This window comes from Manis javanica, chromosome 5 (genome assembly GCF_040802235.1).
Source record: "Manis javanica isolate MJ-LG chromosome 5, MJ_LKY, whole genome shotgun sequence".
Taxonomy (NCBI): Eukaryota; Metazoa; Chordata; class Mammalia; order Pholidota; family Manidae; genus Manis; species Manis javanica.
This window is the reverse complement of record NC_133160.1, coordinates 171673083-171688046: the sequence shown is the minus strand read 5'-3', so window position 1 is coordinate 171688046 and position 14964 is coordinate 171673083. Positions and strand designations below refer to the sequence as shown.

The 14964-nt window shown below is 44.5% G+C and overlaps 1 protein-coding gene across 4 annotated transcripts in view; it reads right to left on the bottom strand.

Annotated features, from left to right (window-relative positions):
- The window catches only part of HTT (huntingtin), a 192377-nt gene that overhangs the window by 87282 nt on the left and 90131 nt on the right, over nucleotides 1-14964 (bottom strand). For all 4 annotated transcript variants that reach the window (XR_012131891.1, XM_073237967.1, XM_073237966.1 and 1 more), the window contains exons 19-28: nucleotides 14443-14582; nucleotides 13354-13417; nucleotides 13010-13110; nucleotides 11580-11726; nucleotides 9118-9238; nucleotides 7612-7688; nucleotides 6455-6606; nucleotides 5149-5351; nucleotides 2502-2628; nucleotides 1011-1138 (exon numbers count right to left, since the gene is read on the bottom strand). Coding sequence is in view for 3 of the 4 variants with exons in the window: in XM_073237967.1 (XP_073094068.1) it covers nucleotides 1011-1138; nucleotides 2502-2628; nucleotides 5149-5351; nucleotides 6455-6606; nucleotides 7612-7688; nucleotides 9118-9238; nucleotides 11580-11726; nucleotides 13010-13110; nucleotides 13354-13417; nucleotides 14443-14582 (1260 nt within the window). In the remaining variant the exon portion in view is untranslated. The remainder of the gene's footprint in view (nucleotides 1-1010; nucleotides 1139-2501; nucleotides 2629-5148; nucleotides 5352-6454; nucleotides 6607-7611; nucleotides 7689-9117; nucleotides 9239-11579; nucleotides 11727-13009; nucleotides 13111-13353; nucleotides 13418-14442; nucleotides 14583-14964) is intronic.

The window sequence follows — 14964 nt, the reverse complement described above, 5'->3', positions numbered from 1 at the left end:
ATTAAGGTCCCTGAGGAAAATCCTTACAGAATTTAGACACAGTCTTTCAGTCTGCTCACAACAAAGTGCTGAATTAGTCTTAAGTACTCAATTCCGAGTCTAAGGACCCGACTTAATTAGATTATGTGGCAGTTCCCCTTTCAATAGACCGAGAGCACACGTCAGGTCTAAAGCTAGAATCTGTATGAACAAGGGAAAAGGGTAGAAATTATGAAAATAAAAACTGCAGGCAACTACAAAAACACTGCAAAAAAACAGGATTTGCTCAGCAAAATAAAATCTAACTACCCGTGATGAAAGAGGCAACACCTGGGCAACAGGACAGGTAGTGAGGAGACCGAGAGGGGACAGTGAGAGGACAGTGAGAGGACCCAAACACTGCCCACGCCCCCGGGGAGAGGACGAGGCGAGAGGGGAAGCGAATGCTGGGAGCCCCGGCAGGGGTCGCAGAGCCGAAGACAGGCGGGCACGAAGTCTTCCTCTGGGGGGTTAAATGCGCCTGCCTCTCCTGTGGGGTTGGCATGACAAACATCGAGCTGAACAGGGCCTCTGAATCTTCTACAAAATGTGCCTGAATGGGGAGAAAGGCCTAGGAGGCCTGCGTGGAGCCCTCCAGACACAGCCGCGCCGCCTTCCCTTCCGGTCTGGCTGTGTGTCCCCGCCGCAGGGCTGTGGAGTCCAGGCTGTGAGGAGGACTACCTGCTGAGCCTCAAGAGTCCTCCCAGCGAATCTCTGGGCATGGGCGTGGTCTTGGGGAGCCCAGACACAGCGCCAATAAACCAGAAAGAGACTGTTTCTCTCGTAAAAATCCTAAAGTTGAATATGATGAAGGTACCAAACAAACCTCAGAGAGAAACTTGAAAAAACTAATTGTAACTCATATCCCAAAGGCCTAACTTACTTTTTTTTGTATGTCTGTGTATGTATCACAAACTATAAATCTTAAAGAAAAACACCAACAAGTTATTAGGAATCTGTGTATGTGCATATTTTTACAAAAGAAGCGGTACCTTGTAGTTGGCATGAGTAGCTTTCAGGACATCGTGCAATTTGAGGTATGAAGGAAGATGATAGAAACTCCCCAGCGACGAGGATTTATTTGCTGTGACAGGCCCTGAGGTTTCAGATTGTCGAGAGGCTTTAAACACACACAGATAAACTTTTAGATGAAATGTAAACACTTGCCAAGTGTAAAACAGATTACTGGCACTAATGACTTTTTAAAGTATTCTAGTAGAATAAAATCGAATTTATCCTCTGACTTTTTGGTTAATCAGATGCAACAAGAAATTGACTAATAAAACACAAGTAGAACCTGAGCACCTCCCTAAAAAAGAATAAAATAAAAGAAGAAAAGCAGTGTGATATTATTATTTGTTTTGGGTGGTTGCCTGTTTGTGAATCAGAGGAACCACGAATTCAATGACCTTCAGCCAGTCACATAACCCCTTGGAGCCCATGGCTCTCCAGGGAGGCATGAGTGGCTGGACCCCAGGAAAACTTAGGTCCTCGGCCCTTTAAGCAATCAAACAAGCTGACATGGGAACATGCTCTGAGACTGTAAAATGTACACACATAATTAAAATGATGGCAAAAATTAACATGCCTAGCACTATATAAAACTATTCCGCTCAAGTTTTAAGGATTCTTGGAGTCCTTATTTATTTAATCTATCAGAAATGATCATTTGCACCCTGGTGACTGTGCACTAGGGAAGCTCTGAAGCTATCAAACTGGTTAACCTTCCTGTGGTACTACAGTCAATCCTTAGACAATAGCATCTTTTAAAAAGCCTTCACATGAATGCTTTCCAAACTGGCCCCAGGCACTGGGTGACCCTGCCTATGTGCAGATGGGCACCAGCAGCTGGTCACCTCCTGCTTGGTGTGGCCTCCCCATGCCACCAAGAGCAGCAATATGCACAAACTAGCATCATGCCATTAACTGTGGCGCCTTCTGTTCTGAGACTTTCCAGGCTGGGGAAGCCCCTCCAGGTGTCTGTGATTTTTCACTCGCAGGACTTTGCCCTCACTTTACCTCCCATTTAGCGCCTCATTAATGCAGGTTTTTCATCTCTCCACACACCAGAACCAGTGCTTTCACCTGTTGCTCTATCCCCAGCCATCTGCACCACCCCCCTTACTGAAAATCAGAATCCCTCCCCACGCCTCCTCTGCAGTCCGACGAGGAGGAAGCACAGGGCACTGGGCAGCAGGCCAGGCTCCTTGCTGTAGGCCAGATGCCCGCAGGCTGTTGTGACTCATGTTAGTAAGTCACATTTAGAGAAGCTGAAGACCAATGTGTGTGAAGACCACACACTAATATTAATTAGTAATTAATATTAAACATCTAAAACCATTCCTGAGGAAACCAATTCTCTGGCTTCACTGCTATATATTTTATTTTGAAAAAAGTACCAAGTGACATGAACGTGAGCTTAAGTCCTAAATTTCTGTGACACAGACGGCGCCCCCATGTACCCCCAAGTCACCGCTTCGCACCTGGACTGGCTTCGCTGCCTCTCTTGGGACTTGGTGGTATAGACGCCTGCTCTCCCGGGTCTTTTTCCTTCCCCTTTCGTCGGATTGGACTTAGAGAAGGGGGGTTTGTCAGAGACGGCAGTGCCGCCTAAAACAGAAAACAAAATTTGGTGAAGAAACAGAACCAACACAGAAACTGAGAATTATAGCATATGGTTTTACCATTTATTGAGAAGAACCAGCCCATTTTTCTCTGAATCCACATCTACAGAACTCAGCTACTGTACATATGTCCACTTTAACTAATACAACCACAGTCCGGGGTAGGTGCTGTCCCACAGCTTCCTGACAGGTGTGCTGGGAATGATTAGGGATGGAAGAGGCCCTCAGGGAGCCACTGGAGCCCCCAGACACACCACCCACAATAGCAAGCAACCAGGGTGTTATCTAGAAGCCAGGGCATAATGTAATGCTTTAAACTCCATCCTTCCAACAAGGGAACAGGCTCAGAGATGGAAGTGACTTACTCAAGATCACAGCTAGTAAGCAGCAGGGCTGGGAGTCAACAAAGCCAGACTAGCCACAAAGCCCATCCACTCTGCGGGACACAGGGCAGCAAACAGAACATGACTGAAGGCTGCGGCATGGAAGCAGAGCAGAGGTGATGACAGAACATGGATGCCAGGCCCCAGCTCCACTCTTACTCAGCCCATGATCCACAGAAGCCACCTTACACCTCAGACCCTTATCTGCACAATGAATGCAATGACATAAATGGTCGCCCTCTGGAGAATGGGCTGGAAGGGAGCAAGGCAGGGCTGTAGAGAGACCAGCAAGTAGCTGCTACATCTGGAAAACAGGCTACATGACAAGGGCCTCAAAGACTCCGTGCAGCGACATTCATGTGAAATGTCCAGAAAAGGCACATCTACAGAGACAGGAAGGGATTCACAGTCATTTGCAGCCAGGGACACAGCTAAAGGGCACAGTGTTCCTTGTGGGTTCTGAAACGGAACGTGGCGGCGGCCAAACAGCTCTGTGGGCATACTAAAACAAACCGTATCATACACTTCGAATGGGTGAGTCATTTGTTTGTGATGTATGCTCTGAGTGCATAATATCCAATAATACCGCGCCAAAAACAGAGGTTCCTGCAGTTGTCAAAGTGAGATGCCCATCAGTTTGGGCCAGAGCAGTGGCGGTGAGCAGAGAGAAGAGCATGTGTGTGCCTGAGGACGTGCGCCTATGCACGTGCACATACGTGTATGCATGTGTCTGTGTACACGTGCACATATGCGCATGGCTTCTTGTGCAGAGGTTTAATAGGGCAAACAAAGGACCCATGAGCAATGATACGGAGCTGTGGTAATGCCATGTTTCCAGCCTGCTGGAACACGAAGTGGGAGACCTGGGGAGGGTTTCCACCCCACCCACACTAGGGAGGACGTCAGCAAGTTCTGCTTTAGGCTATGTCTGCAATGTCTATGAACCATCCAGTGGCAGCCACCACACTGGGCTGGTGCCCCCGAGACGGGGCTGAGGGTCTCACATTTAGACAGGAGCAGCGGTGATACTCAGAGTTGCCCTGTCCCTGCCACACACTGTCTATGCATGGCTCTTCAATTGGCCTTTAATGACAAGCACACACAACTGGAAACCTGGTCCCCCACTGCGCTGGCTTCAGGCAAATGCTCAGCAGTTACGCGTGGCTGGTGGTGCTGTTCTGGCTGCAGATGTGGAACTTTTCCACCTTTACAGGGTTTTCTGGAAGACCTGACCCCAGAGAGCAGAATAGAGACCTGGAAGCATTCGTGGCAGGCAGAGAGGATAAACCTGCATTTGGTTCCCTGGGGAATGTGCCCAGGGAGGAAGGGGTCAGAGAAAAAGAAGACAACCCAGGAGCCAAGAAGACAGGAGCGGCGGTACTGAGCCAGGCAGAGCGGCAATGAGAGGTGCCGAGAGGTGCTTGCAAGATTCAGACACTGATCTTGGCAGGAATCAGACCAGAAGGTATTAAAGGGTCGATGGGCAGAGCAGTGGACAGAGTCCACGGCCAAGGAGGCCCCACGAAGAAGGCCAGCGTCTGAACGCTGGGGAGACTAAGCTGTCAAGCAGGCAGACAGGACCTTTCAAAGGGGTTTGCAGGGAGGGGAGACCAACTGGCAGTGAAAGGAGAACTAGAAGTTAGAGGAGTTTCCTCAAGATCTGAGACTTGATATGGCGGACTCAGGGGAGAATAATCGGGTATAATTAAAAGGAAACTGATCTGTCTTCAGTTCATTGTACCAATAGTGTACCATTTGTTTTGAAGTTGACGTTAGTGACCTTCACTTTCTGGAAAAGTGAAACCATTTGCCAACATTCCAGGAAAGAGCAAATGAGTGATCTAAGCCAGCAACCTGGATTCTGAGCTTCCTTGGCTAACACTGAGAGCCTAAGAATGAAACTAGCTTTTGCCCTCTTAGAGGGAACAGTAATTGAGACCATACTAGAAGTGTTAACAGATTGGATGGTCACATTTTGGTGTTAAATCTAGTGTGAGCAGTTTTCTTCATTTAAAGCAAAAAAGAGTAAGGCGGGGGAAAACGAGGAGCCAGAGGCATGTGTGGAAGCCCATGGAGTCATTCAGACCACTGAGTTATCTCAACAGCTGTCGAGCAGAAGTTACCTTCATTGCTGGTCCAGGAGCCACGTCATCTAAGACATGAGCACAGATATTGATCACCTTCAGCAGGTGGGAGAAGAGCTGCTCCACCATGGGCACAAGGGTCCGGTCACCCAGGGCTGGCCAGGCCTCTTCCTGTTTGGTGGCAGCAGGGTTGGCCTCTTCTTCAGAGGTCCATGAACTTCTCAGAGACTTGGGGGCACTGGCTGTGGCACAGGGAGAGTGGGGAAAAGCAATCGCTTAGGGACCCAGGTACACTGCAAGTCTACCAGACACCTCCACTGACAGTCAGATGACACTTCAAATTCAACAGGAAATGGATATTCTCTGCGAAATCATGCTCTCAATGTCCATCAGTGTCATCACCACACCCACCCGGGGTGTGGCACTCATTCTAGGCCCCTTCTTGATCTTTACAACCCAAGTTCCATTGGTGGCACGGCCTGCTGGTTCCTCCTTCGTCACTTTCAAACCTGTCTCTTCCCCCAATTCCAAGGCCTCCAACTTGTTCGGCCTCTTACCTTAACTACGGTTTGAACCTCTTAATTGAGTCTCCCTACCTTCTCCTGCTGCCCACAGTCAGGCCAGCTGAGTGATCTTTCAAAGGACAAGCCCCATCACTAGTGGGGAGAGCATCCTGACCTCCTGTGGCAAACAGAACCAGCCCCCTTGATGGACCAGGAGGACCACCTCCACACCCACCAATCTCATGGGCATCTCCCTCCCTCACCAGCCCGTCTCTATCCCACTCCTCATCACCACCTGACATCCAAAACTACTTACAGTTCTCCAACGTCCCACAACCTTCCATGACACCATGGCTTCACACATGCTACACTGTCTGGTGTGCCCTTTCCTGCCAGCCTGCAAATCTCGTTGCCCACCCTGATCCCCAAAGGAGACTGAGTACTGCCTCCCCATGCTGCCACTGCATTCGGGTTTATGTGTGACCTACCCAAGTCTACATTCAACCTGAGAACAGCCCACACATCAAACTTTCCTTAACCCTGGTGCCTGGGACAGTTTGTGGCATGTGGTATCCACTAAAATGAAATTTGAAGTAAGTTTACCTAGAACTAACTGAGGGGCCAGACTGGGAAACAGCTCTTTTAGAATATCAGGCATAGAAGAGCTACCTCAGTGCACATTTCTGCGTGGTGGTAGCACGGCAATCTGACTAAAGGGACAAGCTCTCACTGGCACCGACCTCACAGTATTTCTTTCATGTGCTTACTACCCCCGCTCCTCCCCTCAAAAGAAAATAAAAAGTTAAAGACCTGGAGCTCCTGTTTCAGCTCAATGCCAATACCTGCAAGCAAGTTGCCAGCTAAAATCAAAGCATCCTGATGGGCTGAGAGGTCCAGTGGGAACCAAGCTGAGGAGAGCAGGGTGAGAACCATCGTAGCCATCCCCACAGTGCAGCTCTTCCTGGACTCGTCTGCAGCACTCAGTGGGGGCACTCTGGAAGCAGACATTTGCAGGTCAAATCACAGAGAAAATTTAAAGTTAGCAATCTCACCTTCTCTTAAGAACCCAAAGGAAGTCATGTCACTGCACATTTTATAGCAGCTCACAAAGCAACTCACAAGTAACTGACACTGTCCCTCTAGGCCGCAGCTCCATCAACATCATTTGAGAAACGAAATCAGGGAGCAGATCTAGTTAAAATCATTATTTCTTTTGATTATCTTTTTAACTTTCTTTAGTTTGGCGTAGCACATTTTACTCCCGCATGGAAGTTGCTCATACATCAAGTCCCCACTGGCTCTATGCCCGGAAGCGGCAGGTGCCCCGCAGCTACTTGTTGAGAGGAAAGCAGTCACTCCAGACTGAGCGAGCAGGACGCCTCAAGCAAACGCACACACACCAAGGCTGCACATTCACTTCCAGGCGGGACGGCAAGCCTCCAACATTGTTCTCAGTGGTCAGCACCCCTAAGAAAAGCTTACTCCCTCATGCTAGAGAAGACTCGTGAACACTGTTTCACAGATGCTATTAGGGCCATCTACTGGAAGAAAACCACTTTTGAATGAATATGGCTAATGTAAGTACAATAGTTCCTAAATTACATGCTTGTAGTTAATCATAATTTTTGTATGATAGGTCACGTCTGATTCCAAACGAAAATGTTTCTGGATTTTTAATATTTGGAGAGAAGCAAACCAATTAGCAAACTCTTTTGCCAGCATATGCAAATTCTCTTAAATGAACCTGCAAATCACATCCTCAGATCCTCCAAAGTGCTTAAGAGTAAGCATTTGGTGCCCATTAGAATCACAGTGAATGCAGTATCTCCCCACAGCCCTTGCTGCGTACTTCCCACACAACAGGATGGAAGCAAGCGTTCCATTGGATATTTCCCCAAAAGGCCAACTTGATGAAGGACAAAAAGAAGGAAAAAGGAACTCTAATAAGAACGCGTGCGTTTTGGAGCTGTAGACTTCACATGCGGAGAAAAATACATACCCACAATGCCAGCCTAAACTCCATATGCACACTGGGAAGGCGGCTGAAAGAAGACACAAAGCTTCACAGCACCCGAACTGAGGGAGAAAGGAGTAGTGACATCACACCCAAGAACAAGAGAGGGTTTATTAAACTCAACATCCTCTTACCCTTTTATAAAAAGTACAAATAATGAAAACAAAGTTGAGATCTGTGTCTAACAACAGGCCATCTGTCCTTCCCTGGACAGATTTATACCTTAAAAGTCATACCTTAAAAGTGAAATACAGGCTCAAGGAGGGATTGGTTACATCCCAGCGAAGAGGCCAGAGCGGTGCAGCTTCTTCTGCTTGGAAGGGTAGCCACCCTGGGTGCCCCCTCTGCCCAAATGCACCCCACCCCATCTGCTCCTACACCCATGGTGACTGATGCCCACCTCGCTGACCAGACCGCACAAGCCCCAAGGGCGGGATACTCTGGTCTTTATACCCCAAGCCCAAACAGTGCCCGGCACATGTAAGCCGCAATGAATACAAATAAAGAAGGTTTATGGCATTAAACAAATCAAGGGAAGACCGAATCACAGGCAGTCCGAAAAGATATTTAGGTTTAAAAGGCACTTAGGTACTTATCAAGATAGCCTAATCATAATTATTGGAGTTTTCTACAACATGAATTTCTTCCATCACATAAATGACAAGGTTTAACCTGGTAACCAGCAAATTAACACTACTTTTGTATAATATTCTTTACTTCTAATTATGGAAGCTACCCTTGTTCATTTTAGACAATTTGTGAATATGAGAAAAATATAAGGAAGAAACCAAAAATCATTCATAATCCTAAAAATCATCTGGCAATTTTCTGCCAGTCCTTTTCCTATGTGAGAAATGTACATATGCAAATATTATTTTTTATAATTGAGATCTGACTATACACATACAATTTTGTGTTGTGCCTTTTTAATTTAATATTATAATCTAGATTACATCTCTCAATATATATTGTCAAAAATTCTCCAAAGCATATTGATAGGTGCATAATAAATATACTACCTTATGTACATAGAATTTAGTCATGATCAGAATTTAATTATTCTTGGACATCCTGGTTCATTTCCAATTGTAGCATCATAAATCATGATATAATTGCATTATACAAAAATCTTTGCTGGCTTTCACGGTATTTTCTCCTGAAGTACGTATTACAAAGTCTCTGAGTCAATTATATTAGAGCTATTTTAAACTTTTGAGATATTAACAATTCAGATTATGGTACTTTTTATTTTCATTTTTGTATCTTCCTGTATTGGCTATATTTTTTTACAACAGGCATATATTACTTTAACAATCAGGAAAAAAAATAGATGTTTACATTTCTATTACAATAAAACAAGATTTGTTCATAGAAACACAATTTCTTGGTAAGACCCATATGTAGGAGCTCTATTATAAGTATCTTACCATTGAGAACTGACCATACAAACTACTGCAAATGGATTTCATCAAGACCAACCAAGAGACCTACCGTAAGTGGTCGCGTGGTTGACGTGATTAACGCATGAGAAACTGCGGCAATAACTCTCGAAAGGTTATTTTCCATGGTGACATCTGTTATGCTTGGTAGTAAGTTATAGCCCCTATATATTCTAATAAGAAAAACACGGAGACTTAAATCTATTAACGCTTATGACAGTTTCTAAATTCAAATGGCATTTAAAAGTTTAAGATTAAAATCTACAAAAAATTCAGTCTTGACTTTAAGTTAAAAAAAGATTGGCATACATTTGGTTATTGTTCTATAAAAATGGCTGAAATTACGCCCTCCCTACTCCCAGTCTGCCGGATACCTTCCCCACAGTACTGGAGCAATGCCTCCTCGTCACAGCCTTGGCTGTAATCTCTACACATCCGAAGCCATCCGTGTTTCAAATTTTAAGTTGAAAGAAATGAAGCCATTCCTGATTCCAAAACCAAAGAGAGTCCTTTTTCTACCGCAGGGCTGCCATGGCACCTTCCATATCCAGCCATGGGACCACCACAGTTCCATATTCCATTCATGGCACACAGCAATTTCAATCCTCATTGTATTACATATAAATTCTAATTGACTAACAACAGAAACGAAGCCCCAGCAGGGTTAGTGTTTGAATCTCATTTGTATCCTTCAGCCCTGTTTACAGAGGCACTCCACGATAAAACCAAGGAGGAAATTATTTTATCACATAAAATCTAAGACAGCAGGTAGCTAAGCTGCAAAAATAGCTGGAAAAGTGGTGATTGTGTTTACCATGCAAGAGCCACATAAACACAGCCAGATGTCAAGAGGCCAACCTACGTTTGGAATTGGGAAATTTTCCAAGTAGTAGTTAGTAACCAATTTTAACAAAATACTATGCTCACCTCTGTTGGCATCTAAATATTCATTTTCTGAAATGACATTTAGAAACAGTAATTTACTCTAAGCATATTAAATTCCTGAAACTGAAATACTCTTACACTGCTTGTGCTTGTCCTAAAGGAATCAAAGAGAAAATGCCAGTTCTGAAGTCAAAGGAAGGAAATTCTCTGAAAAGAAAATTACTTCCATGTTTTTTTTTTAAAGCATTCTTTACCTGAGAAGAGATAAGAGGTATTTGGAATAATGACTTCTAAATTTGACCAGCTGAGTTCCAAATTCAGAACAAAGGCAGCAAGTGAACATTTTAGCACAGGTGTCATTTAGTCCATGTTTTTTAAAAAAAACTGCCACTTAGCAGAAAGGAGCATTAACATATAAAGCTAATTTTAAGATGTTTAAAAACACAGAGACTTTAAAAAGCACAATAGTCTCATCACTTCTGCAGTGTTCTTTGCAAACTAAAATTCTAAGGAAAATTATAACTCCATTCCCACATTTCTGCTCTAATTGCTTTTATACTCTATGCCACCCATTGGAGTATCAGATGAGGATGGGATATGTACAGCCATTAGTGGACAGCCCTAAATAATACTGACACTCTTAAACAGCCTGCTCACCTGAAAATTAATGGGCATGACAGAACCATACTCTTCAACAACACAAGAAAGAGAAAGGAAAATTTTTAATGGACAAGTTTTTAGATAAGACAGCATACAAGTCATATATGAAAGTACATTTGTTAGTATGTGTAATGAACAAATTAAAAGACTTCTGACATCACTGATGCATGACTGCCAGAGAGCTTAAACAAGAGGTGGGGTGATAAGTCCTAAAAACAGAGAAGTGTCCTATGTTTATCACTGCACTATTTACAGAAGCCAAGAAATGGAAGCAACCTAAGCATCCATCAGTAGATGAATGGATAAAGAAGATGTGGCACATATACACAATGGAATACTATTCAGCCATAAGAAGAAAACAAATCCTACCATTTGCAACAACATGGATGGAGCTAGAGGGTATTATGCTCAGTGAAATAAGCCAGGAGGAGAAAGACAAATACCAAATGATTTCACTCACCTGTGGAGTATAAGAACAAAGGAAAAACTGAAGGAACAAAACAGCAGCAGAATCACAGAACCCAAGAATGGACTAACAGTTACCAAAGGGAAAGGGACTGGGGAGAAAGGGAGGGAAGGGTGGGACAAGGGCAGGGAAAAAGAAAGGGGGCATTACAATTAGCATGTATAATGTAGGGGGAGGGGGCATGGGGAGGGCTGTGCAACACAGAGAAGACAAGTAGTGATTCTACAACATCTTACTACACTGATGGACAGTGACTGTAATGGGGTTTGTGGGGGGCACTTGGTGAAGGAGGGACCCTAGTAAACATAATATTCTTCATGTAATTGTAGATTAATGATAACAAAATAAAAAAAAAAGAGAGAAGTGTCCTATCAAAGAGAGACCACCTACACAAGTACCCTCCCTGGAGTTCTCTCTCTAGACAGTACGGTGTTGTAGATTAAAGCCCTAAAGAGAGGCATCAGGAAAAGGCCCATTTTCTTTGACAGCATCGGTTAGCGTACCTGGTTATCGTGCTCACAGAAAAGTGAGATGGAGGCTGCGTCTCATGCATGAGGAGTTTCAGGTAAACGCTGCTTTGATCTCTTGCCATGGCCACTACCGGATCCGCTTGTCCTTGGTCACATTTATAAAACAGCTTTGGGACAAGCCTAATATCAAAGTAATGTTATTTGCTGAAGAAAGTATATGAAACTCACCCATTACCACCTTTCCAATCAAGGTGGTCAAGCCTAAAATACTGCTACCCTTGAACACTACTTCCCTTTTCAGGGGAGGTATTCTCCAAGGGCAGTGGAGTGGGGGATCTCAAATGACAGGCCCACTCTCTCACACACCTGCTCTGAAGTAACTAGGTTCTGCACTACACTTGTCACAGAATTAAGAACTTTTCTCTATGCATAATTAAATGCTCTGATTAAGAACAACCTTGAAAGTTCTCTTTCTAATCATCTTGATGCATGTCAACAAGTGCATTAAGCCACTCTCCACAGAAAGTACTGAGCACAGAGCAGATCTGAATGCCAGGGCCTGTCCTCTACTCATTTTTGCAATTCTATCTGCAGAACCATCCCATAATTCCCAGACAGCAAAGCTCCAGCTAAGACCCCTCCCAAATCTAAACTGGACACACAGGCAGAATGTGAGGAGCATTTCCTAAAGGAACAGAAGGGCTCATTTCTGCAGCCAACACACTTGGTGCGTATCCTGCATGAGCAGACTCACACCTATGGCTGGGGCACAGAACTTTTAGAAACAATCAACCATTTTATCACATGGGTTTGCAAACCCCAGTATCTTTAACTAAAATCTCTTTCCTCCATGGAGACTTGGTCATAAGTACAAATTTTTTTCTAAGCTATAATGAAGTGCTATCACTTGCAGAAAATGGTAAAGACCCAAAACCTTGTCAGTATGGAAATATGAATATATCTGTGTACAGGTGCTGCCCTGAACAACACATGGGTGGTTTTAATGTTTCTTTTAGAGAATACTTGATACCAGAAAGATGCTAGTGATACACTGAGTGGAAATGATCAGATTACAAATAGCATGTACATTTTTCCTCAATTTTGAAAAAAAAACCTTATACACAGGAAATACAGCAGAATGCCAACAGTGGCTATCCCCAGGGGTAGAACTCAAGGTGACTTCCATTTCCTTCTTCAGGCTACTCTCTACTCTCCAGAATTTTGACAGTGCAAGTATATGACTTTTGCAATGAGAAGTCAGTATATCCTTACTGTTTACTTATCATTTTAGATTCTCATGGTAGTGAATAATTATCATTTTTGATAGCTTAAGAGTGGCTAAAAGAGCCCAAAAGATTTAGGAATCCTGCCTTATGCCCTCTGAGTTTTTCCCTCTCTTTTCATTCTCATACCATTTGGTGCCTTAACCAAAAAAGTGAATATATCAAATATTTGGTAAATACCTCGTTAATGAAGCTGCAGCAACATGTCGTACCCTGGGGTCTTCGTCCCCAAGCAAAGAGATGACCACATTATTAAGCACTCGTTCTTGCAGGTTTAAAAGCTTTAGAGAGAATAATAATAAAAAGAGATACAGTCTCTGTACTTAACTACATTTTAGGTAAGATACTTGGCAAGGCCAGGGAGGAAGAACTCAGGATCACTAGCCCTAAATTCCCACGTACAAGCCCCTATTCCTGATTTCAGCTGTGAAATACACCTGCAGCAGAACACACCCAGACCCGCTCCACGAGCAAGCGCCACCTCCCGGAGCTCAGGAAGGGCCTCACACGGACGGGCCGCTTACCCCTGTATAGTGATGGGCCCTTCTGTGCAGGTTCTCTCCTCTTGCCTCCAAGAAGCTCACCAACCTAACAAAAGAACATATGTAACAGTGAAATGATTTAGTTACGCAACAAACCCCCGTGATGGTCTGCAAGATGCTGATAGATGCAGTGATGGAAGCCCGAGGGCCGGCTCCAGAGTGGGTCACTCCCACCAGCACGTGAGGCTCAGAGAGGCAGCACCTACCTAGCCTGACAGAAAGACTAACGTTTTTAAGGAAGCAGAATATACTTTCTTCTCATGATTTCAAACTAAGACAGTCAGTACTCAGCAGACTGTTTTTCTTCTAAATAAATGTAAACATCTATCATTTTGAAAGACTCCAAGTACCCCACAAAAGTAGCCCAAACATCTACAGCAGAAGGTGGGAGGGCTGACTGGCAGGAAGGGGCCCCCGGTAAGTTACACTGCTACCCCACCTCAGTGTCCTTTACCTGTGAGGCAGAGGTGAGAACAATACCTAATTCAGAGATGTTGGGAGGAGGAAAGAAAATATCACAGCAGGCACCTGGCTCGGAGCCTAGCATCTAACAAACGCTCTTATAATGGTGGCATAAGATACACACCTGGGCAGTAAGGGAAATTCTCTTCTAAAAGAAAGCACTGAAAGAAAACATCTTGAACGAAAACTTACCCTTAGGAAATGAAAAACCGTAAGATGTGAAGTTTTAAATTGCAACAAAAGGCCAGTCAGCTACCTGACCTGAGTTTGGTATAATGGTGAGTACATTCCTTTAAACAAGCAGAACTGATATAAACTACGTTATTTTCAAAGTCTGAGCTCTGTTATTCCCACCAACTAGAACATTTAAATGCCTGAGAAAACAGGGAAATCCACTCCTCTGCCTGTATTACAATTCCAAGAATACAAAGCTGAAGAGGAGAACACCAGTCTCAAGTCCCTAAGCTGCTCAGATTCCTGACATGCAGGTTACCCAGTAACCATCACTACTTCTACCAACTGGGCCAAACTGAGCCAGGCCTTCCAATTCTTAGTTCAAACCCCCAACTGGCTTTGGTTCACTGGCCTTAGCAGACCTGATGCACTTACCTAAAGTCAATCTCTGCAAGGGTTTCCAAGAGCTCTGTCCTCACCAGCCAATAGGAACTGCTCCTCAGGGGCAGCACCTCGGTGATCAGCTGCAGTCCCAGCTCACTGTAGCTACTGCTGCAGAGACTCATGACACAGTGCTGAAAGACAAGGCCGCTATGGGACCGGGCCGTCGGGGCAGCCCCGCACTGCAACCGCAGCTTGACGGCTTCTGACTTCACATTCCTACAAACCTCATGTCTTTCTTTTCACAACAGAGATGTTGCACATTTTCTGCATTTCTCAGAAATAGTTATATGTGCTTTATCTCAGTAAAGTCAAGTTAAGGAAATGCGTCCCTTTCACACAACTTCGTTTCCGTCTTCCTACTGTTTCTGCCTTTGTCATGCCTCTATTCCCAGATGCCAACTTCACCACCATTTACCAGTGGTGAAGGGGAGCTTGTGCAATACAACACCACTGCCCCTTCTAAGGCTCCTCTCAGAGCAAAGACAGGGCAAGCAAAGAAGATCCATGCTCTCT